Source organism: Ptychodera flava (genome assembly GCF_041260155.1).
Source record: "Ptychodera flava strain L36383 chromosome 3 unlocalized genomic scaffold, AS_Pfla_20210202 Scaffold_25__1_contigs__length_14229661_pilon, whole genome shotgun sequence".
Classification (NCBI taxonomy): Eukaryota; Metazoa; Hemichordata; class Enteropneusta; family Ptychoderidae; genus Ptychodera; species Ptychodera flava.
The window spans coordinates 4,228,756-4,256,188 of NW_027248279.1; the positions used below are offsets into that span (position 1 = coordinate 4,228,756).

General features: G+C 37.4%; 1 protein-coding gene across 1 annotated transcript; it reads left to right on the forward strand.

Moving 5' to 3' along the window:
- Window positions 1-27,324, forward strand: LOC139125367 (BOS complex subunit NOMO1-like). Its single transcript, XM_070691456.1, has 30 exons — window positions 1-196; window positions 872-961; window positions 1,349-1,394; window positions 1,657-1,757; window positions 2,147-2,253; window positions 2,966-3,038; window positions 3,545-3,697; window positions 4,281-4,415; window positions 4,870-4,959; window positions 5,448-5,504; window positions 8,370-8,569; window positions 9,337-9,514; window positions 10,442-10,583; window positions 11,221-11,352; window positions 12,607-12,743; window positions 13,223-13,371; window positions 15,059-15,157; window positions 15,732-15,920; window positions 16,199-16,281; window positions 16,725-16,893; window positions 17,549-17,675; window positions 18,361-18,537; window positions 19,400-19,464; window positions 19,937-20,078; window positions 20,984-21,070; window positions 21,544-21,654; window positions 22,224-22,325; window positions 25,575-25,694; window positions 26,394-26,486; window positions 27,036-27,324. The coding sequence occupies exons 1-30, from the start codon at window positions 62-64 to the stop codon at window positions 27,180-27,182; spliced, it is 3,636 nt and encodes a 1,211-aa protein (XP_070547557.1). The 5' UTR covers window positions 1-61; the 3' UTR covers window positions 27,183-27,324.
- Window positions 27,325-27,433: the final 109 nt, after the last annotated feature.

The window sequence follows — 27,433 nt, forward strand, 5'->3', positions numbered from 1 at the left end:
TAATGCATCATACGACGCCATCTTTGCGAAAGTAATTACCACACTTGGGAACCGGCTCATCATGACAATATTTCGACACTTTCTCGCTATAACAGCACTTTTAATCGTTGAAATCGTGTCAATAGGAGCCCAAGATTTTCTCGGTTGTGGAGGATTTGTTAAATCGGATGTTGATATCAATTTTTCGCTCGTAGAGGTGAGTACATTACATACATGGCCGCCATTGATCACACATGGGTGCATCGATCCACAGCATAAGCTTTGTATAGCTGGTAGCATTTGTGGTTTGATGCACGGCGTACAGTATCTAACCAAAAGCGACTGTGCATCGACATCGTTACCTCACGAAGGTTGAAAGGGAGGCACTACCTTCATAGTTACCGCCATTGCTTGATAATATTTGCTATCTCTCAAACCGTTGTCTATAGTCCAGCGTTACGAACGATGTAGCCCAGATTGCTTTACCGTCCGCTTGCCTCCTAGCCCTGCGTACGATGCTATGTGTTCCGCTACAGCTAACCGCCCCGCTCACCACAGCCCTGCAAAGACCCGTACGTAGGGTCGGTGACTTCAAATCCATTTGGGACTTGACGTAAAAAGCCAAATTACTGCCGAAATTCAGCGTTCTGGGCCCAAGTCGTATCCCTGCCTATCTCAGCTACTCGATTGCTTCCAAAAATGCCAGTCTTTTATTCACTTTTCGCAAATAACCGTCGATGTAGGCAACTCTCTCGCTAGCCCTGCGTACGATGCTGTGTGTTAGCTGTAGCGGCCAACACACCTCCATAAACTGATCTGCCTTGCTTCTTTGTTTTCTATTGGATCTAGGATCCATGGAATAATGTATGAATTTTCCATTCTCTATATCCAGGTAAAACTATACACAAAGCAAGGAAGTTTAAAATACCAAACAGACTGTGCCCCAAATAACGGGTATTTTCTAATTCCCATATATGATAAGGTGAGTTACATTTTCATTTCCACTTTTCATATTCAATAATGTCTTGGAACGTTGCATATATCGGAGTCTTATTTTTTTAGAATTTAAATTTATGAGTCTGCGAGACAAGGTGAGCTGCAGCATTCTGAGATGATTGAAGGCATCTGAATCTTCCCAACACCACACATGTACAATAACAATAATCAAGCTGAGAAGTGAAATAAAATTGAAATATAAAAATGCATCAACAAACTTTGAGCAAGATGATTTCATTTGACCTTTTTTGAAAACTTAAAAAAATCGAGCTACAGTAGCAAAAGTACATGTTATGAAATGTAAGTTGAGATGAAATTGACTTAATTACCCTTTAACACTCCCTCTCTCTCTCTCTCTATTTTTTTCTATCAGGGTGACTTTGTTCTCAAAGTTGAACCTCCAGCAGGTTGGAGTTTTGGTGAGTCAAATCACGATTGTCATTTCAGAATGATATGTTGTCTCATGTTTTCAGAATGATATGTTGTCCCATGTTGTCAACAGAGATACTGACTTGACATATACATGTCAAATGATCTATTTTTTTATATTTGTTTATTTATTTATCCTTTTGTCTTTTAAGGATAGTTGTTTATTCATTCTGACCACTGATGCATATTTATTTATATATTTATATTCTTGGTACTCATTTAGTGTACATGTTGATAAATTGATAATTTCAGAGCCCAGCAGTGTTGATCTGACCATCGATGGCAAAACAGACAAATGCAGCAAAGGAGAAGACATCAATTTTCAATTCACAGGGTTTTCAATTGTTGGCAGGGTATGTTCACATTGTTTTTCTATCTCTTAAACCTGTCTAAAAGTGAATGTATAGACATGCACTGTGGTTTTGGTGGAAGGAACCAGTCAGTGTTAAAATAACAGGCATTCATTTTGGTTTATAGTGCAGCAAAATTCTACTGTTCTCATTTGTAGTAAGGTACTGTACATGTAGATATAATTCAGACAATCTTTAGTGTTAAGAGTATGCTTTCAATGTCATGGTTTGTACAAGCCCAATGTTATCAACATTGATTATCAATGACCTATTTATGGTGAGTAATGGGTGAACAGCTGAAGGACAGACAGCATTGGTGACTGTGTATGTAACATTATGCAGTCACAGAAAACTATTTGCAACATAATTTGGTGTGTTCATTGTTGTTACAGGTCATTAGCAAAGGCAAAAATGAAGGTCCCAAAGGAGTAACGGTAGCTTTACAGAAAAAGAACCAAGATGGCGTCATTCAACAAGTATCCACGGAAACTGGGGGAAGGTATGTACAAAGCTTATCTAAACCTTTAAGTGCTGTAAATTTTCCAACCAAAATTTTACTGCCACATTTTGCCAATTGTTATGAATTTTTCTGAAAGTTTTTGATAATTTTGGACCAAATGGACATCATGTTTTATTAGATACAGTTTTTATCAAAACTTTGGCAAAAATCTTAGACAAATTGAGTAGGGTATATTTTGTAAAGGGGAGAAAAATTGACTTTAGTGCTCAAATGGTTTTCTCCATATACTATTTTGCCAACTCATGTTTTCATCTTGCACCTATTATCGATGAATTGGTATCTTTACAACACTACACATGTACCTTTTTCATTAAACACATGTGCTTGATCAGTATTTTCAATAATTCATAGATTCCCATCGGGATGAAAATCAATACAAAATTTTAGTTTTAGTTTTAAATGTAAACTGCTTGGAGGCCATGCAGCATTACCAACTTTGATTTTGCTAAGATTATATGGTGTTAAAGTGGTCTCTCAGAAAGAATGGCCTAGTATAGAACCGTTGAGCTGTATGCTCAAGACATTTCATGTTCTGACATCTACTCCAGCACAGCTATGCTTCTATGTTCATATATTTTGAAGAAACGTACCATTACTGAAAAGAGATTCTGAAATTCGATGCAAACACCACAAACATGTACATCCAATGCAAGCCCATCGTAAACCCTTTGTTTATTTCTATCCTCCATAGATACACATTTAGTCCAGTACTACCAGGTGATTACATTGTCACTGCATCACATGCATTGTGGACATTTGAGTCGGTAAGTATACGCTGAATACTATGGATTTAGAAATTGTAAATACAATTCTTAATCATAATTATCTGTGTTGTCTGTGATAATAATCCAAAAATAAGAATACTAAAAGAAAGATAATAGTATTAGTAATTTTATGAAGTACATTGCACTTTATGTTGATAAATTGTGTGTGAAAAGCTGTCTGACAGATTGTTGCTTCTTTTCCCCCTTGCAAGCAGGATCTGTACACACTCATAAACGTAAAGTCAGTTGTCAAATTAAATGCATTGCTTGTTGTCTTACCAGTAACCATTGTCTAAGTTTGAATCTCAAAATTTATCACTGAAGACACATTCTTGAAAAACATTAACAATGATATCGCCTGCATTTGATCAGGCAAGAATTAATATTTTATACCGGCAATCTACAGTTTTCTATTTTGTTGTATTCTAGTCATAGCATGCAAGGCCAAATATTAATATCTATCTATTCATTTTAACATGGTTGTCAATTTATATTTTATCTCCAAGGCAACTGCAAAGTACACAGTAACCAAGGAGAATGGTAACCTAGGTGACAAGTTGGTTGTCAGTGGTTACGATGTCAGCGGTGAAGTACGCAGTGAAGGTGAACCCATCCAAGGAGTAGCATTTCTATTATTTTCTAAAACTTCACAGAAACAGGTAGGTAGAAATCACCAATGCTATCACATAAAGTAGTGATGACAAAAACACAGAAATGATACTTTCGAATTTTCCAGCACTCAAGATAAAATACATGTAATAAAACATGACGTCCAAAATTTGTACGGTTTAAGATAGTCAAGTAGTTCAGATAAAAAATATCTTTTCAATTTTATTGTGAGTGTAATTTAATTCAGATTCAATTCCATTAATTCAAACATTTTATTGTCTGTCCATAAAATCCCCAGAAATTTACCTTAAGTCTGATGGTATTTACATTAAAACGTTACAACAGTCTACCACACCACATTTACAGAGAGTTTAAAATTGTCACAGTTGTAGGTAAAAGTGACTTTCAAGAATGTTTTGTACTACCAGCTTGAACCCTATAGCACCTCCCCACAGAGTGCATCTGAAATTGACAGTGACGTGTTTTTGTAAGTTGTTAAGTTCATGGGTCAATATAGTAGTGATTTTGATTCCATTAAAGTGACTGTAGACATAGATGAGACAAAATAGGAAATTAAAACAGTCTCTTCTGGATGGATAGGATTATTAATCAAATCCTTTGTTTTCCATTCAGGACATACAAGGCTGTGACTTCACCGCAGTCAAAGGTTTTCACAGCACTGATCAGAACTCTTTGCTGTGTAATGTGGAATCAGACAAAAATGGTAAATTTGTGTTTCCAAGTCTTCCATCAGGAGACTACTGGGTGGTAAGTATTTACAACTTGATTTTCATGACCTACCTGTGTTCTGTCATGTTTGCTCTACTCTGCCACTGAAGATAACATCTGTCTTCCAAACCTATACAACAGGAAAAAAGTTCCAAAAAATAGTATTAAAAAAGGAGGTGGCCGTAAGAGTGAAGACACCTGAACTGAACACACAACAGTTTAACTCTGATTCATTGGGAAATGGGTGATAACGTTTTTCTTGAAAAATGCAGAGAAATGAAAATTGTGTTTGTTAGATGCATTTAAAGAAAGTTTTTCAACTTTTTGAACACAAACAAAATTAACAAACCCAAAATGCCAACAAGATAGATTTGATCAATATTCACCAACAGAAGATGGTGTTTGTTTGTGTCTCACTATTAACACAAATCTGAAATTTTTTAAATTGTTTAAATTGTTTATTACAATTTTTTTATCCTGACCTTTATCATAGGTACCATTCTACAAAGGTGAACACATCACATTTGATGTAGTGCCTGACAAACTAACCTTCACCGTGGCATTTGACAGTGTTAAACTACAGGTATATATATCTACACACTTGTGTGTTTGTGTGTGTGTGTGTCAGTTGATGTAAAATATACCGGTAGGTACATATAGTACCCTGTATGATCCATCTATAGCAGTACAAGGCATTCTAATAAATGAATTCATTAGTCAAGAATTACTGCTGCCTACCACCTTGTCACTTTCATGTTGTTACTTTAAGACCCAATTTGACCAACATAGACAAAGGTAAACCAGATACATAATGTTGTAGATGGATTGAAATATTATCACCCACAACTGATAATTGACAGCTGTATTATTGTACCTTTTGACAAACACTGAAACTTTTCATAATTGTTACAAATAAAACATCCAAAAAAAACAAAACCTGGCCATCAAGCAATAGGATTGGTCAAAAACCATGGTTGTTAAAATGATAACAGCAATACATGTCATTTTTCTCATGAAATTTCATCATATGCTGTATAATCTCACCTGTTATTTTGTTTTCTCAACTCTCAGCCTGTATTTCAAGTTGAAGGATTCTCAGTGACTGGTAGAGTAGTGGATAGTCCTAAGGTAAGATCTGTCTATCTGAAGCTGATCAATATTGAGAAAAAATAACGTCATTCATAATATCTGTGATTTTTGTGTATTTCATCTTGGTGCGGCGTAAATTCCTTCTAATCAGTATTACAGATTATTATACCCTTCACCCCCATGTATGTATGTATGTAAGAGTCCAATATTGTAAAAGAAAATAATAGGGGATACCAAAATATGATATTGGAAGCGTTAACCCTCTCAGTGCCAAAGTCAATTTTTGTCACCTTTATAAAATATATTTAAGTCAATTTTTGTTACAATTTTGCCAAAATTTTGCTAAAAACTGTGGCCAATGACATGTTAAGTTCATTTGATCCAAAATTATCACAAAAGTTACAGAAAAGTTCATAAAAAAATTGGTAAAATCTTGCACTAAAATTTTGGGGGGAAAAATACAGCACTCAAAGGGTTAATGCTGTACTTTTACACGTTTATTCAGTTTGAACATAGCACTTGTAACAAAACTTGTAAATGTAATCAGGGGTGAGCAAATCCAGTGGTCCGAGGTCCGGGACCATCGATTTTTTGCCGCGGACCATTAGTTTTTCACTTTGTCTGGTCCGACGGACCAGTAGATAATCAAAAAATAACAGATACAAAAAGATAGCAAAGTGCGCAATCCGATACCCGCAAGCGTGTACACAACGGTGCCAGTCCTGCACTGCCATCATTCTCGGGTCATATTTGGTATCAGGTGACTTCCACTGCCACTTACATCATCTTTCACCGCAACAGGGTCAATAGGGGTACCCATGAATTGACTTGTAGTTGCCGATCATGCTGTTTCTATAGACAGTACAGTAATTGAATAGAGCTCACACAGCAGTGGTCGATCGTCTGCTGCATTGAGTCAACTTTGTTCTGCATAAAGAGCAGGGTCTTTGAATGACTATAGCTAATCATTTGAGATATGATTTTGTCAGAAAACAGCTGGCAAAATAGTCCAGCGACAATGTGGAAACACAGTCCCTCCACCAATCGGTCGGGAAACGCTATTGTCAAAATGTGCGAACGAGGGGATTAGCTGGTAGGATGCGCGTTGCGCTGGCGTTCGCTGTTGATGACGTCACACCAGCTGTAGCGTCCCCTCAAAGAGTGGGTACGGTGGTGTCGTCTTTGACGAAGAAACTAGCCTGAATCGGCGCGTAAAGTATACAGCTACTTTGAAACGTCAGTGTATTCAAGCAATATTTCTTGATAAGGAAAGTGGGTGATCTTTTTATTCCTAATCGATTTTCAGCGCTAAATCGGCGTTTGATTACGCTATCGCGTTTAGGTCATTTTCATTGAATTGCGTCTTTCATAATGTGTCAGGAGAACATGAATTTTTGTTCGCTCTACACTGCAAAATTATGACGGTCTGTTTCATTCTGATGTCTGTTCTTGTGATTAAGTATACGTAAAATTAAACTGACGAACCCAGTTTTTGAATAAAGGTTTATAATGAGACGCAAACTGATAGTTTATTGTGTAATGCTTTGCTCCGCAATTTAGAAAAAGGCGTCCACTGACGATCTGTATTCTCGTTGTGTGAAGAGTCGAAATATTCATGGTTTTTCGTTTTGATGACTGGTCAAATAAGTTCGATTGGGACCTATTTATCTGATTGAAAGCAATTTCAACTTATTTTAGCGATTCAATAACTGCAAATCAAAGTATAAAGAATAGAAAAGCAGATGACCCAAACTCGGCCGAACGCAATTTTTTTTGCGACCCTCGCAGAGTCGATGATCGATTCTTTGAAATCTTTTCTGCTCGCTGTGCCTTGCGTACTACATGGTATTTTAAGGTAGATTTTCTTGATTTGGTACTTGTAACACTATTTAAAATAAACTGACGACGCAATTTTTGTGATCAAACGTATCCATTGGCGGGAATTTTACGTGAAAAATATTGTTTTGATTCAAACCCCATTGCGATTTTTCTGGCGTGTCATGAAGCCCTATCGAGCCAAGTGCTTGATGTGTCACACAGATCTCCCGGTAGCTGTAAAACAATGCCGCTACGAATAGGAAAATTTACATTTAAGAAAGGTCATTTTTGTTTCGATGTCCTATGTCCTCGAAAACCGCTGGCTCCATGCACTTATGCACTCGTTTTCACGGACGGGGCATGTGAACTTCGTTTTAACTTAAACTTAAAGTTATACAATCGGAACACTTTAGACCTCTTCACTCTGTTCCTCTGAAATGGTGTTGAAATCGATGTCTTGTCATCAAGAGAAATGAAATCATGGTCGTAATGATTACATTGGTGTTGACTGCAAGTGTAGTCCAGTCAAACGCAACCAGCACGTGTAAATACGAAACACAGCCTATGTACCCCTGCGAATTGTCCTTTAGTTCATTCATGGATGTAAAAATAGATGGTTCATTGCATGTTAGGTAAAATGGTGTCATCATTTATGCTAATGTTAGACCAAGTTGCGATAATCTCTTTACGCGAATAAACAGTGTAACGGAAGCGCAACGCGCATCAGGACAATAGAAATACATCACCCCAACATCACTACGCTTGATTTTTATTGAAATTAAAGCGAATGTTGATTATGCTCGTGATTTTATTTATTACAATTTACAAAAAAAATGGGGGAAAGGAGGACCACCAGACCAAGTTGCAGGACCACTGAATTGTTTTTGCTACTGGTCCGGGGACCACTGGATTCAAAATGGATTTGCTCACCCCTGGTAATGTAGGACTACTCATTAGACTACTGGTAGGACTACTCATATGTCAACGGGACTTTCACTGTATGGTCTTTTAATCTCCATTCACAGGCTTCTCCACTGACCAAATTTCTGTACTTACTGTGTCAATTATTCTCATCTCCATACACAGGGCTCTCCATTGGCCGGTGTTTCTATCAAACTAGACGGCAAACCACAGACACAGTCAGTGGCAGATGGCACATACAGACTTGATAAAATTACTTCAGGATCATATGTAGTTGAAGCCATCAAAGATAATATTTTCTTTGATGCAATGACAGTCAAGATCACACCAAACACTCCACAGTTGCCGGACATTGTAGCATCCAGGTAAGTAGTGTAACCTGTTTGAACAGACACCTATATAATCAGGACAGCTCTCTGTTGAGGAGAGAGTTGTCAAACCAACACTCAGAAATTGAATTATTATGTAGATCTCTGTTCAGTGGACTTTTACTAAAGAATGTTCTTAATAGATATTCAAAAATTTCAAGTTTTAAGGTGGTATGTGCCTTGAAAGTGAAACACTTAAACTTTTGCCCAAACTTTCCACAAGGAATCTTTCAACAATTTCCTTTCAAAATCAAGAATAAAATTTTGGATGCAAATGTTGGTACCAGGGAAACAAATTATCCGGGATTTACCGACATTTGAAATTCAAATAGATCGTTATCACTGTGTTTACTCTTTGGAGAGAAACAAAATTGTATTGTCAATTTTTGAAAAACTAGATGGCAAAAATTTTCCTTACACAAAGAGCTTTAGAATAACTGAGCCCCCATAAGTGGTATATCAGAAAAGAATTATAAAATTTTGATTGTCCTAATATCTGTCCTCAGGGCATGTTCTACCGTAAATAGTCTATTTGGCTAAGTCAGTGTTAACATGGCTGAACATATTATGTGTTTGTAAAACATTATCATTATGGTGAACTATATTAAAAGAACAAAAATTGTAATTTTCGATGTTTCTTTGGCTATTTTAGTTCAAGTAAACTACAAGTTAACTTTTGTCAGTGGCCTTAAATATAATAAATGGCTCAAGTTGGTTGTCAGATGGCTATAATAGCTTTCTGTGTAAATATTCTATTGCATCAGCTTCAATCTGTGTGGAAAAGTCAGCATTGAGAAGTTGCCAGAGAGTGTGCCTGTGGCAGCAGAGAGACATGTCACGCTGACACCAGACGGCGCTGCAGCAAAGGACACCGTCAACCTACCGACCAAGTCAGATGGTAGTTACTGTTTTCCAGTTAAGCCAGGCAAATATAATGTACAGGTAATTATGTTAAGTTGAAAACTTTGAATTTGTGTTACTTTTTATTGCCTCTGATGAGTACACGCCTCAACATCAAATGATTTGGCACTTTGCCAAATTGAAACTATTCTCGTCTGTAATGAAAATCATCTGAAAACAAGACACTGTGTGGATTAGAGAAAACACATTTTTTAAAATTTAAAGGTGACCAGACTACTAAATTCAGTGATGCTGTTTTTGGAATAAATTTTGTTTTGGATTTTTGTAGAAATAAAATGGTTTAATGTTCTTATGACTTTCAAAATGTTTGCACAAGCCTTTACTACCGGTAATGAAAGAATCACTAAATATTAGAGTTGGAAAATCAGTTTCCAAAATGCAGTCTACCTTCGGAGTCCCCCTCACTGCTATAGGCATGCAGATATATTTAATGTCTTGATATTCTTGATATTCTTTGCTACATATTTTTCTAGTAATCTTTAAATCTTGAACAAAGTCCAGTGTTAACTCTGTTGTGGTACTGTCTTTACTTTGGAGTGGATGACGATACCAACCATTTTGCTGCTTATCAATGCATAAATATACCAGTCTGTACATTCTTGTTATTGCTGCAGTTTTAGATGCAGTTATTATATAGCATCTAGAACATTACAGAATGATTTGAAAGCTTTCGTGTCACTTCCATCAAAGTGCTCATCTAAGTACATGTGGATTGATGTAACCTCTGGTATATCAGAATAATTGTCGACACATCCTCCAGCGGATAGGTATAAAGTCTTCGCTGGATTGCTGTTGAACTTCCAATTCCAAGTAAACAGGTCCATGCTGACAATTTATGACAAAAGATTTGGGTTAAACCATTCTGTTTAAAGAGTTAAACCTAGAGAAGTGACAGACTCTATCTCTGATATCTCATAACAAATTTTCACTTGTCTCTTGTTGACTCAGGTTGTGGTCAGTGATGATGAAGTGAAGGCTGGTGTTAAACTGATTCCATCCAAGCACAGTGTGACTATCACCAACAAACCTGTCACTGGTATTGACTTTACACAGTTCAAAGCTGTAATCAGTGGTCATATCAAATGCCTTGGTAAGTGCTACTGTATACTGCCAGATTGTAATAGATTAATAGTCTGTGTTCTACTTTAAAGAAATCCAAATTGCAAATATTTTCAGTGAAGAGCTTCTGTTATAATGATACTTTTCAATATTAAGAAAACATTCATTTTTGCAGGCATCTTTTCCTATATATATAAATATATCTATATATATATATATATATATATATATATATATATATATATTCATTGAGAATCTAAAGTGCAATATTTATAACCATCAACTCTCTTACAACCTTCTTTACATGTATTATTTGCCTTGATATTTATATTTGTAAAAAAAAAATAAATAAATTTTACTTAAATTCAGTAAATATGGATATGTACTCTGTGTAAGATCAAGTGGGATGTACTGAAAATGAAGCATTGGACTTGAATTATTTTAAGATACATTAGGGCATATTGACTGGGATTTAAATTTGCATATCCGCCAACAAAAATATGGAGATTTGAGATTCCATTTTCATAGGATGAAAGAATTGCATTTACACCTCAATCATAGATCCTTTTTAAATCATAGTGATATATATCATTCTCATAATTATGACTTTGATTTGATTCATAACTTGTATAATTTGAACTTTTCTGTTTTATTTGGTGATCTATCAGATGTATGTGGTACATTATCAATCAGCTTAGCATCACAAGACAGATCAGAAGAAGCCAGACTAATTGAGATATCACAGGGAACAAGGCAGGCATCCTTCATTGCACAGAATGTACTGCCAGGAAAATACACAGGTAAATATCTGATGTAAATGTACCTGGTAGATAAAGCTGTAAGGTGTTATTTAGATAATGCAGGGTATTATTTGAACTATCCAAAGTCATTGCCTATCATTCGTTGGTTGTATTTTGTAATGGATGATTTCTTTGGTCATTACATCTTTCTAGTTTGTGTTTTGCAGACTGTATCAAGGATGAAGTTTGTTATCAGTGTGATTTTCCTTGAATTCAATGCAAATTCATACAATGAGTGTGTGCAGATCTGTATTTTTGTTAAAGTATTATTAGACTGAAAGATTCACTCTTGTGCAGGCGCTCCGGCACACTGTGACCTACGACCCTTTACTACGACAGAAGGCACACTGTAATTGCCGCGGTAAAACTCAAAAGAAAAAAGTACCGCCCACAACTGACATTACCGACTTCTCAAATATGTAAATCATGGTAGTGTAAGTTGAATATTCATCACTTGGGCTATTTACGTACATAATGACTGTAATGACATAATAAGTGAGCGATGTAGGCGGTCTTGTTACCCTACATACTGTCAATGAACTCGTTCCTGTAATATGATTGGTTCAACAAAATTTTGTTGGAGAACAGGATTTCAACAGTGTGCCTTCAGTAGTAGTAAAGGGTCGTATGTCGCAGTGCACTGGAGCGCCTGCACACGACTGAATCTTTTAGTCTAAAGTATTATATGCACCTCAAAGGTGAAAGACTTTGACTTTTCCTTGAACTTTCCATAAGCAAAGTTTAAACTATTGCCTTTTGACATCGAGAATAAAAATCAGGGGCCACTCTTCAAATTTTGTACTGGAGACCTCATACACTGTATTTACTGACATTTGAAATTCAAAATGGCCGCCATAATCCCTATTATAATAATTCTATGGGGGAAAATTAAATTTTCCGTTTTCACAAAATAAGCGAGTGAAAACTTTTTTAATTCCATAGGCTTCAAAATGAGCCCCCGCAAGTTGAAATGGTATTGGACAAGTTTGAGAGTTGAATATATCTGTCCCCTTAAGGTCCATACTCCACTAATGTTACTGGGGTTCTCCAGTGTGTTGTTGTTCTTGGATAACAGATGATGTTACCACGGTTACCACACCAATTACCTCTGTACCCAAACCTTTGCAAAATCACAGGATCTTATTTGTATCAAACTTTGCATGTCAGCTGCAATTACTTGCATCGGCCAATGTCACATATTGCATCACCATTGCAAAAATTCAAACTTTGTTTTGCTTTGATGTAAATTGGCAGCAACCATTATCAAGGAAGACTGGTGTTGGAACAAGAAATCCGTGGAAATAACAGTAGTGGACAGTGACATCAGTGGCATAGAGTTTACACAGTCTGGATACGTCATGAAAGCTACAACAACACACAGTGTAGCATTGGTAAGTAACCAATCATGGCAGAGTATCATACAGAATGGACCAATCAGGTTACACTTACAGTAGTGTGCTATGATTGATAATACAGATCACGTACAAGGAAAACAACATTACATTTTTAAGAGTTTGGTAGGAGAGTTCAGTGTGTAGTGACGTAGCTGTCAGTGGTGTATTATAACACTTGGTGGCAGTGTTCTCAAACTACATAGAGGTATTCTATGCTTGTCATGGCAGGATATTTATAAGTTAATCAATTTTTTCCTTTGAACAATAAGAGTAGGTACCGGTACATGGACTGCAAGGTATTTTACAAAAATGTAAGAAATTAGAAAAATTGTAAAAAGAAGTGAGCCATTCATCTATGGGTTTTGTTCATATTTGAGTTGTGTTGGTATGACTTGCATTGAACATGTATCTTCAAAACATCAACATTTCTAACATCTTACTGGTTATAAAATCTTCACACTTGTATTCTGTTGCAGCACTACATCCATGCCAGTAACTCTAAAAACAGTGGAATCTTTGAAATGGAGAAGGGATACACACAGGTTTGTCTGTCACAGGCTGGCCTGTACAAACTCCGTCCAAAGTCATGTCATAAATTTGAACAGGAAGAATACACATATGAAACGTAAGCATACATGACATCATGACACTTCATAACATGACCTTTGACCTTTCTTACAGTCCTATTGCTGTAGACTTGGTTCAAGTCGGTGAATTTAAAAAAAAATAAAATCCTTGTGTCTCTCCTATTTCGTACAAACCTATCCGGAATTTGGCAGCTCACGCCAGGTTTTCCCAGCGATTGAATGTGTCACGTTTGAGTCTGCGCAGTAGTGAGTTAGTTTCTGCCGGATTCACCGACTTGGACTTCTTGCAAAGTACAGGCGGTGAGACGGACTGTGTACACAGTGACGTAGAGCAAATACAAAATGATTGACAGCCCCCGCCGTTATTCTGGCCAATAAGAAGAACGCTAATAAACCTCTGTATGCATTAAAAAGTTTGTTGTCATCTCCGTGCAAAGCTAGACATCGAGTTCGAGTACGTTTTATATCTGGGCGAATAATGGCATCAAGTTCGTACATCAACCGCGTTTTACTACTGATCGATCGACCATCGCTAATCATGCGAGATTTCCAAAGAAAGCTTGTTGTTGAGCGTTACACTGAGGGAAAAGATGTGTTCGTCTGCGCACCAACCGGCAGCGGAAAATCGGTGACATACGAAGTCGCCCACATTGTTTTGATTTACATCGCTTTGGGCACGCAGGCTACAACTGTAAGGAAGGTGTCTTTTTCCATCCTTGAATAACCGGTGACGATTTTCGCATTTTGCATCATGGGCCCCACAAACAACACAGATATTTTCACGCGTTTTCGGTGATACAACAGAGGTCGTGCTGACTTTTGTGGGAGTGATCGCACTCGACATTTTGTCAACAACGCCATGTGAGTTTTATGCACGTCTCGTTTGGGTCTATTGGTAAGTCCTCCCAATGTGTAAAATTTAGTGATGTCATCTTATGAATAATATATGAGTACAGAAAACGTCATCTCATGAATAATTTATAGCAACGCAAACCCTGCAAGAAAGCCAAGTCTGTGATTCCGGGTGAAACTCCGCTGTATACACCCCACTCATCGCGTTCACCCTACTCATCGCGGCCACTCACGCGCACGTTTCACATGAAAGCAAAATACAAATCATTGCGTTCACTCCACTCAAACATTCACAAATCACAGACTTGAACCAAGTCTAAGTCCTATTGCTTGTGACGTTTGAAAGTATTGAGGCACTTTATGCTTTGAAAATCAAAAGTTTCAATTTTTACCATACATGCTCATTTCATGCTACTTTCTATTATAATCAAGAAGAAAAATCCAAAACCAGTGTGCAAATTATTGGAGCACATGAAGTTAAAGTCTCTGCCATTATTCAAAGTAACTGTATGGGGGAAAAAGAACATTTTGAATTCTATTTTATTATGAAGCAAATCATCTCATGTTTTGGAATGATTGTATAGCACAAAGTATCGTCAAATTTTTTGAAGACAGAAACCTGTCCTAAAGGTTTATCCTGCTGTACATGAGAAATGTTTATGTCAAGTACATAGAAGGTATTTGATCAGAATTAAAGTCTGTAACCACAGCACAATGGTGTCAAGAATGGTATATGGTCTTTCATTCATCGCACTATTTGCATACTGTAGTGTTTCAAATACTGTAGTTGGATCTGTGCACTGGAAAATAGGGTGAAAATATTACATGTTAGTGTGAATTACTATCATCACATATTTTTGTTAACTTCAACAGTACATCAACAGATATCGTCACCTTGACGGCAGTAAAACATTTGATGACAGGTACCATAGTAACCAAAGATAAAGCCAAGGACCTCACTCTGACAATCCAGTAAGTCAAATCAATGATTTGTATTTGATTCAAAATTCATGTCTGTATTCATCAGTAAAATCTCCATCTTTCTTCAACAATATTGCCATTCTCTATCAGCTTTGTACCAGTATATGTGTGTGGTAGAAGGGCTACACCTATCATACGGGAGAGTTGGACTGCCCCTCTTAATGTGATCACAAACTGTTCTTGTATTGGTTAGAATTCTTGATGTTGTTGCTGATCTGCTCAAAGAAGCAAACCTTTCTTGAATACTGAAGATTTGGCAGTTCAAGGAAAGAAATTAAAACAGTCAATCTCTGATGATGATTGCAGGGATAATTATCACCCTACTTGATTTCAGACTCCCACTTAAGGGTAGTGGTTCTGGATCATTGTATTTATCAGTTTACACTAACAACAACTTTTTGAATGCCGAATGTCTAACATTTGGAGGAAAAAACAAATAATATTGATCTTGTGAAGATTCTTGAACATAGAAAGTTTTTATACATTTACTTTTTTTACTTTTTTGTCAGTTCTTTCGTCATAGAGACAATCAGTATATCTTCTCAATGTCTTTTAAATTTTGCAGGTCGGCCATTGAAACTGAACCAGTGACTACATTAGGACCCCTTAAGTCAGTGCAGGAAATTGAAAGAGAGGAGAAACTGAAACAACTTCAGAGCCAATCACAGAAAGAGAAAAGTAAAGACAAACCTAAGGAGCCTCAACTAGAGGAACTGAAAGGACCATTCACGTATGAGTACACATACTGGGCCAGGTTAGTGATGATGTAATCGATTCTTTGTGTCACAGACAGACATTGCCTGAAGGTTTTGGTTTTCTGAAGCGTTAGTTACCAATTCAACTTCCTTCGTTTATTTTAGTTTCCATTTATTTTTCATTACTGGTACTTGAGCGTCGACATTTTCTGTAGTTTGTTCCGATATAATGGACTGAAATCCCTCTGTTTTTTTTTGTCTGTTTGCGTACATTAACATATACAGAAATTTGGTTCTCCATTATGCATAATCTCCTAAATTTTTCCCCCGTTGACAGGAGTGCTGAGAAGATAACTATAACACCATCATCAGAAGAATTGCTTTTCTACCCAGCTTCTCAAGAAGTTCTGGTCCAAAGTGGTAAATATTTAGTTCAACTTTTTAAACATATTTCCATGCTTCCCAAAGTTTTTAACTGCACAGCTCCAATATGACGACCATGAATTTTTGTACACATGTATTAATATTTATTCATTGTCATCACATGTCTGTTGATATGCAAAATGAATATATTTTAATTTTGTCCTTCATTCATCTTGCTTCACAATTCAACTGGTTCATTTCAAGTGTGATGAAACCTGTATTCTGATTAGCAAAACTTTCCTTGTCAAGCATGTATGGATGGCTTGAATAATCTGTCCGTAGTAGAAATATCCGTACTAGAAAGTTGTCCATAGGGACAGATCTAATGCTAAAACTATGGTATTGTGTGAAAGATGTAATGTGAAGGGATCACAATCACAGCAGAATGAACACTTGTTGTCATCAGTAAAGTGTAATTTGTTTGATATTTGTCATTTCAGATACATGTCCCACAGTGATTGCCAGCTTTGAAGGCAGACTTGGTCTGTTTCTGGTCGGCAGTGTGGAACCCGCCATCGCAGAGGTTGACATCACAATAACACCACAACTCATTGATGAGTACAACAAAGATGTGATCAACACACAGACTGATGATAAGGGAATGTACAGGTGAGAGATTGGAGGAAATTAAAGTCAGATTGAGAGGGAATGGAAATCAGATGAATCAGGAAGGGATCAGGGAATGAAATCAGGGAATGAAAGTCATATTGACATGGAAGGTAGAGTAAGAGAATGGAAGTTGGATTGAGAGAGAATGGAGGTTAAATTGGGAGGGAATGGAAGTCAGTTTAGTGGTTATGGAAGAGGGTGAGATATTGTAGAGGGAGGGAGAGAGAGAAAGTATGTACGTGAAGAAACATGGATATTAGCAACTAGCCTTTATACAACCACAATAATGAATGGAAATAGAGAGATGAGGTGGCTTTAGAATGAGTGAATTCTGTATGGTTTTGTCTTCAGTTCTGTGTTTGTGGAAATCTTAAAAAATATCAATGAAAGCTTCTGATAAGACAGTTTCTGTACTTATGGGAGGTGGTATTGCCAGTGTGATTCGTAAAAATGCTTGGAAGTCTGTCAGATAGTTTTTCTCACTCAGTATAAATATTGCTCAACTATGCAGCTTTACTGTGTCCCCAAATACTAAAAAATCTGTTTGCATCTTTCTCTGTATCAACCACTCAAAATATGACACATTACACAATGATGATGCAATGTTTAGAAACTAAACACACAATACCGCTGTATGCCATGTTCCTATTCACAGAGTTGGTCCACTACACGATCACACTCAGTACTCAGTGATGGCCAAGAAGGAAGGTTATATCATGACACAGTTGGAAGGCAAGGCTGGATCATTCAAGGCATTCAAACTTGGAGAGATTATTATTGAGGTACAACTCTCATTTGTTGCTAGCTGTCTACCCTTTCATCACCATGGTTTGGTCCAAATCCATTGTTATCAATGGTGATGGACCTTTTTACATGGAATTTGGGTGAACACTCTAAAATGATGACATCGGTGGTACACAGTGAAGATTGGAGGAGAGCTGCATACTTTCACAAACAGTCATATTTCAAGGGAGATACCAGTGGTATACATGCACAAGGAGCTGTATGATTTGACTGTGAACAAATCCACCGGTTTAGAGCAGTGATTAATATCCATTTCATAATTTGTGTCTGTCTCTATTCTTCAAGCCATACATTAGCTGACAATTATTAATGAACGGGACTTAACCTCTTGACTACCTCAATGTAGTAAAATTGCAATACCTAAGACACTGGATGTAGGATTTGGCGTTAACTTTCGGCACTCGAGTTATACAGTAATTGATTGTGGCACTTGAAATTCTGGGCATACAAGGTAGTAAACGAGGTAAATTGCATTAATGTGACAGCCTGTCATGTCACTTCCTAATCCATGCTAGAACCGATGAAAAGATTTCAGGATAGAGTTTGCTTTAATACTTGTTCTTTTGACCTCCATAAATTCTATGTATGTAGATGAAATTTACTTTATTGTGTGATGATTCTCAAATGTATTAATGCTTAGTTTTCTTTTTTGCTTGTTGCTAGGTTATTGATGAAGAAGAGGGTCCACTGCAAGGTGTGTTGCTGTCGCTAAGTGGAGGCAGTTTCCGTAGCAACAACCTCACTCAGAGTAACGGCACCATGCATTTCAGTAACCTAAAACCAGGCCAGTATTTCCTCAGACCCATGATGAAAGAGTACAGATTTGAACCCAACTCACAGGTAAGTATGATACAATCAGTAATGTTTTGACAACATTCAGTTATTTAAGTAAACTTGTGATCAATTTACTACACAACTGATCAACAGTTACTGACTCCTATCAGGTGTTACAAAGACAAGTGCATAGTTCAAATGTAGTCTTACCATAAGTGGAAAATGCTAACCTATTACATCTGCGTTACAGCTATGTTGTAATATTGATAGTTGTAAAATTACTTCCTTCACCAGAAAGATATGATGGTTCATGGTGTAAAACTTGCTTACTTCAGTCAACACTCTCTTTAATCCATCACAGGATTTTTTCTGTCTTGATGTATGGTCTGTGTAGACAGTTTATGATCTGTGTACTCGGTCTGTGGTGTGTGTACACAATCCAGTGTTCCCTCTAAAAATTGGAGTGGGTGGGCAACTTTGACTTTGGTGTCTGAAGGGCAGGATGGCTCCCTTGGTGCAGGGACAGCCATGTCTTATGTATATATGCTAATTTATTGAGTTGCATAAATCTGTCATGTAGTCCCAAAGTACCTTGAACATGTATGCGTACCATATTTTGGTAGCAACTGCTTCGCCAACGAGCACTAATCAACCCTGAAATTACACTTTTTGCCCTGAGTTTTGATTTTAATTGTTATCAAAACTAATACCAATCGACATGACTGAAACTAAAGTGGCACAGAACATGAAATTCCACTGCAAGAGCAGCTGGAGAAATTGTGCATCGAGTGTGCAAACAAGCCATAACGGGAACACTTACACACTGTATGATCAGTGTGCACAGTGTGCGGTTTGTGTAAACAGCAATTTTCTGTTGAGTGTTTCAATTGAATAAAAAATCATTCACCATGCTTCTTATCTCTTACAGATGATTGACGTTCTGGAAGGTTCCACAGTAAAATTACAAATCAAAGGATTACGTGTGGCTTTCAGGTTCGTCAAGTTTTAGTCTCAAATATCTACAAGTTGACTCTCTTGGTTTTTTTTCAGACTTCAACCCTGAAAAAGTTTATTTGATTGACATTTGAACTTCACACAGATCCACAGCAGTCAATAAGCTCAAGATAGAACTCTACCAATTTTCAACACCAGAGGGCAGTATTGCCATGGCAAAACTTACTTCAGCAGAAAAGCAGCATTAGCTAGTCTGTCAGTATATATAATGCACAATTTTGTGCAGATGAATATTCCTCAATGATAAAGAATCATTAGCATAAAATTTCAATATCAAAACAATGCTCATTAATATAATTTGCATAAACTAATCTGCCCTGTATCTTGCACTGATAGTGTCATAATTCTTTCTGTACTATAATTTGACACAGCAATATTTCCATGTAATTCATCGAGTATAATTAAATGAGGCTGACCTACAAATGATTTGATTTTTGTTCTTCCTTCATAGCTGTTATGGACGTATTACATCGCTGAACGGTGAGGCAGAGCCAGGCGTTGCAATACAGGCATCAGGTACTGACAACTGTGGTGAGATTCTTGAAGAAACTGTTTCTGATCAAGACGGTACCTTTAGAATGAGAGGATTACAGGTAATGTCAAATCAAAAAGTACAATTTGGAGAAAGTATTCTTAGTAGATTGGAAGATATGGAATAGATATGACAGTCCCTTCTGTCCACACCCTCATCTGTGAGTCAAAAGGATATAAAGACATATGCACAACAGTGAGAAATCAATATGCACAAACTGTCTGTGACTCATGGAATATACACTTCTAAAGTTTAGTCGTAAATCTTCAAGGGATAACTGTCGCCATGTATCCTTGTAACATTTTGTGAATAATTCTGTCATGATAATTTTTAAAAGTAGTTAGGAATTTAAATGCTCATTAATCACTTATTTTTAATGAGACAACACAATTGTAGCTTTATTCATGACCTGACTTACAAGTTGAAATTTTGATAAAACTTACATACATATCTTTTTGTGGACTTTTTGCTGATTTTGGTCAAAGAAAATGTTTGTTTGGACAGTTGAGATACGGTAAACTGTTAGTACTCAGGCAAAATGCGCCAGAAGTTGCAGCTGTTACTGATGTATGCAAATGGTCTCAAGTTATACTTTCTCATCCAAAAATATCTACAGCACATTCAGAAATTTGTTTCAGATATTCAAATATGTCCCATATTCATTTGTGTTCCCTTAATTTACAAACCAGCCACACTTATTATCTCAATTATCTTAAATATCACAGCATAGCTACATCAGCCGCAAGGTTGCTTGTTCTGCTTTAGTATAGTTCATTGACATGTGTTGAATGGAACAACATAGTTGGCTACACAAGTGTACATCGAAATTAACAATTCCAGATTTTGCAATAAGAAGGCAGATTTCCACTGTGATTGTGTCATCGAACAAAACCATTGGAAATACAGACACTTACATCCTTGCTGCATCATAGAATTGACATTTGTTTGATAATATTTATCATACAGCCTCAGTGTACGTATGAATTAAAAGTGAAAATTGGTGAAGAGAACAGCCATCTTGAAAGATCAGCACCGGTGTCCAAAATGATCAAGGTACGGTAAGCTGAATGATATGAATAAACAAGTTAGCTTATTGACAAAAAAATAAACAGCTGTAAGTAATGGAATAAGTGAATAAATATGTAAAAAAAAGAACGATGCGTAGAATATTCTTTGTTGCTTATGAAAAGTTTTGTGAAAGAGTCGGCAGTAGTTGCTGTATCACCATATTATGGAGGCACCTAGGGTCAGTGATTAGGGTACTGAACTCCTTTTCAGAGGGTGGTGAGTTCATGAACTGGCAAGGCTAGAGTTATTGACTAACAATCAGAGTATGGTACAAGGTTGACACTTGAATGTGATGCACTTTACTCCTTATTGCTTCATTGGGTAGTGGGCAATGGGTACCACATCCTGTACAGTATTTTGGCATTAGCCTGTCGGATGATGTATTGAATTTTTTTTGTTAAGTGTAAATTGCTATACCATGGACCAGTTCTGATATTGTGTTGTTTTTTATGTGTCAGGTTGAAAATCAAGACATCAGCAACATTAGAATCATTGTGTTCAGAAAATTCAATCAGTTTGAGATTGGTGGAAATGTCATCACAGCTGTGGAATACCTTCCAAGTCTAAAAGTAAGTTTTGGGATTTTTTTTTATGTCTTTGGTTTGGTGTGCTGTGCTAGCAACACAGTGGCCTGCCGAGGCTATTGACTTGCCACATTTTGAAATCAGTCATTCATGGCTGCCATCCCTGTTTTAACCACAGAGGGAAAAATAAAATTTTTGATTCTCAAAAAATTGAAGACTGAAACATTTTCTCACTCCAAAAGCTTCAAGATGAGCCTCCAGGAGAGTGGTATATCAAAAATTATTATAAAAATGTGGCAGTTCGAATATCTGTCTCCATGCTCTATTCTACCATGAGGTATTGGTACTGTTATCCATTCCAGGTTGCCATGGCAGCGATTGAAATGCCAAAGTCAGTATTCTAGTATTTTAATTCAGACTGATATTTTTTAGAGAAATTAAGAAATTTAACAATGGCACCTTCTTTGGTAGAATGCGTATCAAACATTTAATATTTGTTTATGGATAACACATAAACTAACCATACACGAACATCATAGGTTTGACATTAGCCAATCTGCAACTTACCAGTCCCTATTTAACCATCTTGTATCTCTCTTTCTCTTCATTATCAGGTATTACTTTACAGTGAGGATAATTTAGATGCGGCATTACACACTCTGAGTCTCAGCAATACTAATTTCTTTCAATTCCCAACACTGCCAATGGATGGTAAGGTATGTAGGATTCAAACAAGTGATGCAAAGTCAATGTCAGTCACCTGAGTGAGCACAACGTAATACTGTAAACACTGTGCTTTTACTTATTTCCAGATGTAGTGTATCAACTATGTTATTGTAAACCATACCATTGGAAACAATGGTATCAGACTACAATATAGCAGTGATAGGGTCAATGAGATGTCTTTGGTGAAAACTTTCATTGATATACCCCTCAACTACCTTGAATGGTGGAAGATTCCAACAAAAGATTGCATATCTGTTCAAATTATCTTTGCCAAGTTGAATTACATTTCCAGAGGTGTCAAGAGATTAACTGTAGCATTAAAGGCCAGGGACTTGATACCCGGGATCAAGTTAATGCCGTTCACCTTTGACATTCACGGGCGGGATCGAATGTTTATGTCTTTGCAAATTACGGTCACGATTAGTGTGAACAGGAGGTTGTAAACAGGCCAATGTGTTGACATGCAAACAACAGATTATACGTAACTGAATATAACGGCGAGACCAGTACACTGAGAAACAACGTTTCGTGAAGCCGCGGTGCTTGTAGCAATAACAGGTGTACTTCAACGACTTCAACTGTAATGACAAAGGTAGAACACCACGCCAACCGCTGCAACTAACAACGTTATTACTAGGGCTTGACAATTTTTTTCCCACTTCACTCGTCCGTTGGACAAGTGGATTTTCAATTTCACTTGTCCTCACAAAAATTTTACTTGTCCTCCATTTGTAATAATCAGGACCAAAATACTTGCAGCGAATTCCGTAGCCGCTTTCAGGGCTTTCTTATTTTAGTAATTTTCGCCGATGTTGACGCGGATTTTTCTCAAAAGTTCACATTGAAGTAGCCCTGCGTACGGTCTGTGTGTTCCCGGCGTTATACGCCCCCCATCACAAGAGGCTGTATAACGCCGGGAACACACAGACCTGTAGGCTGTACGCAGGTCAAACATCAATGAAGGTACATACATCCGGGCATATCATACATCGGCTTCCCGTGTTTGGCAAGCATAAATGCCGTCGTAAAAAGATTGGTCAGTTTCTGTCGCTGGTCGTTGTCATTCGGTTCACGCATTGCGAGTGCATGCGATCAGGCATCAGGGTGTTGGCAAGTGAAACCGTATCGGGCTCAGCGGGACCCACAAAATTTCCACAATCATTGTCCCCGTCACGATCTCATCTGTGATGCACCAAACAGTCCAAATGCGGTTGACTATTACGCGTGAGACCTTATCGATTCAACGCGAAACATGCCGCATCCGTCAAGAAAAGCATTTCGCTTTCCCAGTGGTTTGGCAATGATGGGGTATTTGAGACACGATGAACAAAACATTTTGGAACCGTCATATTTCAAGGCCACATATGAAGGCCACTGTGCTTTCCACTTCGGGAGATAACATCTACGGCGTTTTCCTCATCATAACGCTTATGTTTAGATCTTGTGTAAAAAAACATCGTTCTAATCATCACATCGAGTCGTCGATTCTCTGTTCTCAGACGATCCCACTCACGCTGGCCCTCGTGGCGCCGTCGTAAATCATCACAACGTCGTTTCTCAGAGTTACACAATGCCCATCGTCGTAAACAACGCACCTCTTTACGGCAACAGCTTTGCTTGACTTGTGCGTAGGTCTACGGAGCGGAAATAACGCTCTGGCTCGCGAAAATGCACAATGCCTTGTTTGCGCTAGTGCAAATATTACCGTAAAATACTCGTATTTACAGCGATCACTCCACAAACTATCTGCCAAAAAAGTTTGTCTACCTCGCGAGGCCGCATAAGTGATTTTGAAGTACTGCACGGTCGGCAAGTGAATCTTAGAAGAACGTCACAAATGTATCTAAAAAAGTCAGTGATTGACATTTAGTTTGTGTGAATTACGACAACGCAGATTGGGCGACACGTGCACAAACCGCAACTTAGGTTCGCGTTGATTGCGCCAGAAGTTGTGTCCATGGCAATGGAACAACACACGATGTCGTTTAGGTCATCAAAAATGTTTTAAAACGGCAAGACGATAATAGGCCTAATAATACTTTTCACAACAGAAAAATCTAAAACAACTTGAATCTGAACTTTAAATGACTAGTTCTGTGGAAGAAACGATCGGAAATAGCGGCGTGTACGACGTCTACGCGAGAACGCGCTATGGCTTGGGTGGCATACTTGCAGTCACAGGGGCTCGAGCTGGGTAGTGTGCTCGCTTTTTGGCTCTATCTATCGATCCCGTAGTCGACATGCCGGCACTGCAATCTAAATGGGTGTTTTAATAGATGGGTATATCGACTACGGGATCGATAGATCGAGCTGAAAATCGATCTATTTAGCAGACTACCCAGCTAAAGAGTGCCTGTGCATGCGGCTCTGCACTGCGGTCGCCCCATCTAATTACATGGCTGTGCGTACCTAACATGTTGACATCGCAAACGTTTACCGATTCACACCTGTATCGCGTCCTTTTTTGATTGACAGCTTGCAGACCTTTGTTGTGGCCGCTTGCCACGCAAGTTGAAGACAAAGAGAAATACATTCATCGACCAAAATCAGCTTAAAGTTTATTTATGCTCAAATCAAAAAAAATATCTATATATTCAATCACTAGACATTCATAGTTAGGTACATGTGCATGGACGCCTAAGTTTCTTCGCCTGTGACCATTTTGGCATGGTTTTTACGGAGCGATCGAGCGTGACGCCACCCAAGCCATGCTTTGCATAAACTAACTCCAACAGGGGGAGGTTGCTATTTATACCCAGCCCTGGCCTTTAAGAAAGTTACTCCATGCATGCTTGTATACTGGTGTAAAGATACATCATCTGTTTATATTTCATTCTTTAAAAAGGAGTGACAAGTGATACAAAGTGCTTTTGTTTCCTATCATGCACAGAGAACATTTCATGTACATCTGGCAGGGCCATTGTTTACTTTTAAAATTACACATTTATAGTTCTTCCACATTGGTGACATACTTGAATGCTGCCATATGTGGAATTTTGAATGAGTTTGAGTGAAGAATGTATTGGTGCACTTTGGGGATTGTTTTGAGGTTAATATGTGTGTAAGACTTCAGTTTAATTGACAGGCGAAAATGTTGTACTGAGAAAAATAATCTATTCAGCATATAACAACTGTCTAATCATTGTATTCTTTCAGTACTTTCCACATATTTCATTTGCCTTGCTAATGGATGAACAGAAAATGAATTTAACAATGATGTATCCATTTCAAATTGACAGAAATATTTGATCAAGTTGGATTCAACTCTTGCCAAGTCCAGCTTTGACTATTCACTTCCTGAAGTCTCTTTTACAACCAATGGTTATCACAAACATGTCACCATGAAATTTGAACCACAGGTAAGTGAAAAAGTGTTTTTGTATGTTTTCAAATGTCACACCAGTACTATTTTATCATACTGCGTCGCTCTCTGTAGTAGTGTGTGCCCAGAAAATGAAAATTATTGAACATTTTCACTGGTGTTTTGCTATGGAAACTGAATGATAAAAGGTCACCAAGTATAGTCAGCAAGAAATGCAAATATGGACTGCTCTATATTGTTGACAATGTGGACGTTGAGGGCGCACTAAGCAGTACTTCACCGCCTATAATTTACCACAATGTGATGATTGTGGTGACAAAGAATACTTGAGCACTATAATCATTAAATGTGAGTGATCAAAATCAAATAATAATTGAAAAGAGTTTAAAATTTTAGCCTTGTATATCATCACATTTTGGTGAAAATTGTAGAGTTCAGTTTTCCAGCATGAAGGAATCTCAATTTTATATTTGACACAGATATGTGCTCTCAGTGTGCATTGTCACCTGTGTGGTTACAGAGTAGTTGCCACAATGCATTGATTACTCCTCGTTGTTTCAACAGAAGTAGCAAGCTTAAAAAAGATGGTGACCATCACTGTATTGACAGTCGTGTATCTGTATCATGTTACTCTGTCATTGGACCAGCATCGTTAGAATTCAGACAAATGTGTCAGACCAATTGTTAGTGAAAGTTAAACAAACAAGGTGACACATATTGTTTTTCTGAATTTCAGCGTCGCAGTTTAGATCAAGATCTGGCCCAGGGTTCCTACATTGCACTGCCTCTGATTATCCTAGCTATCTTTGTAGCATTCAACCATGACAAGGTAAGACTTCAAGGTCATTGTATGACTGTATTGCAGAAGTGTTGATTTTCACAGAGTTTTCATTTTAATTTCAGTATATTGATGTTCGTCTTATTGTCACTTGGTTTTATAATGTTCCGGTTGTGTTGAAAGGAGAATCAGTCCAACTACAATGATTGATTTCATATCTTGAGGGTAGGAACACACCAAGACCACAGCAATAGTGTGCTCCCAGTATATACCCCGCAGAAGGCGACTTGTTTGTGTCACTCAAACATTGGTTGTCATCACTTGAAGACTGGCTGAATAGCTTTGTTTTTCATTCCATGCTATGACAAATTTGTCAGTAAAACAATAGAATCTACTGTTTAACAGTTACACTGGGGTTTAATGAAGTGGATGATATCTATCAGTGAAAATACACTGAATAATTTTTGGTTTTACAGTAAATCCTGCCACTTGCATTGTGGGCCATCAGATACAGATTGATAAGCTGTCTTTAACGTTCATGAAATTCTACTGCCTATCATTAACTTTTTTCTGTGATCTGTGTTTCTTTTGACTGCACAGGTGTTACCGTACATACAACAATTGACTCACAGTGTGAAGACATACAACACAGGCAGTATCAGCACCAAACAAACCATAGACAGAGAGCAACTCTCTTCAGATGAAATTACAAAACACAAAAAGAAAGCAAAAACCAGGAAAACATAGCAGGGCATTGATGCATTAGTGTTAATTTTATGCAATTTTTAATGAAAGGTTTATTAAGCGTATTACAGTGATGGTTCAAAGAAGAATGTGGGAAGTTGGTACAGATAGGTTTATCTTGGAAATGTTGGAACTGCAGTACCTGCATAATATCAACTCTACTCTGGACATCAGCAATGATCAGAATATTAACACCAAGACACCTTTGCAGAGTCACACAATATGTTGAAGACAAAAACAAAATTAATTGAAAG

Bases quoted from the DNA above. Each gene is read 5' to 3' on its own strand.
- LOC139125367 (XM_070691456.1), top strand. From the start codon at position 62: ATGACAATATTTCGACACTTTCTCGCTATAACAGCACTTTTAATCGTT. The intron at 9,515-10,441 runs GTAATTATGTTA...TTGTTGACTCAG, and splicing joins CAGGCAAATATAATGTACAG to GTTGTGGTCAGTGATGATGA. The intron at 12,744-13,222 runs GTAAGTAACCAA...ATTCTGTTGCAG, and splicing joins CAACACACAGTGTAGCATTG to CACTACATCCATGCCAGTAA.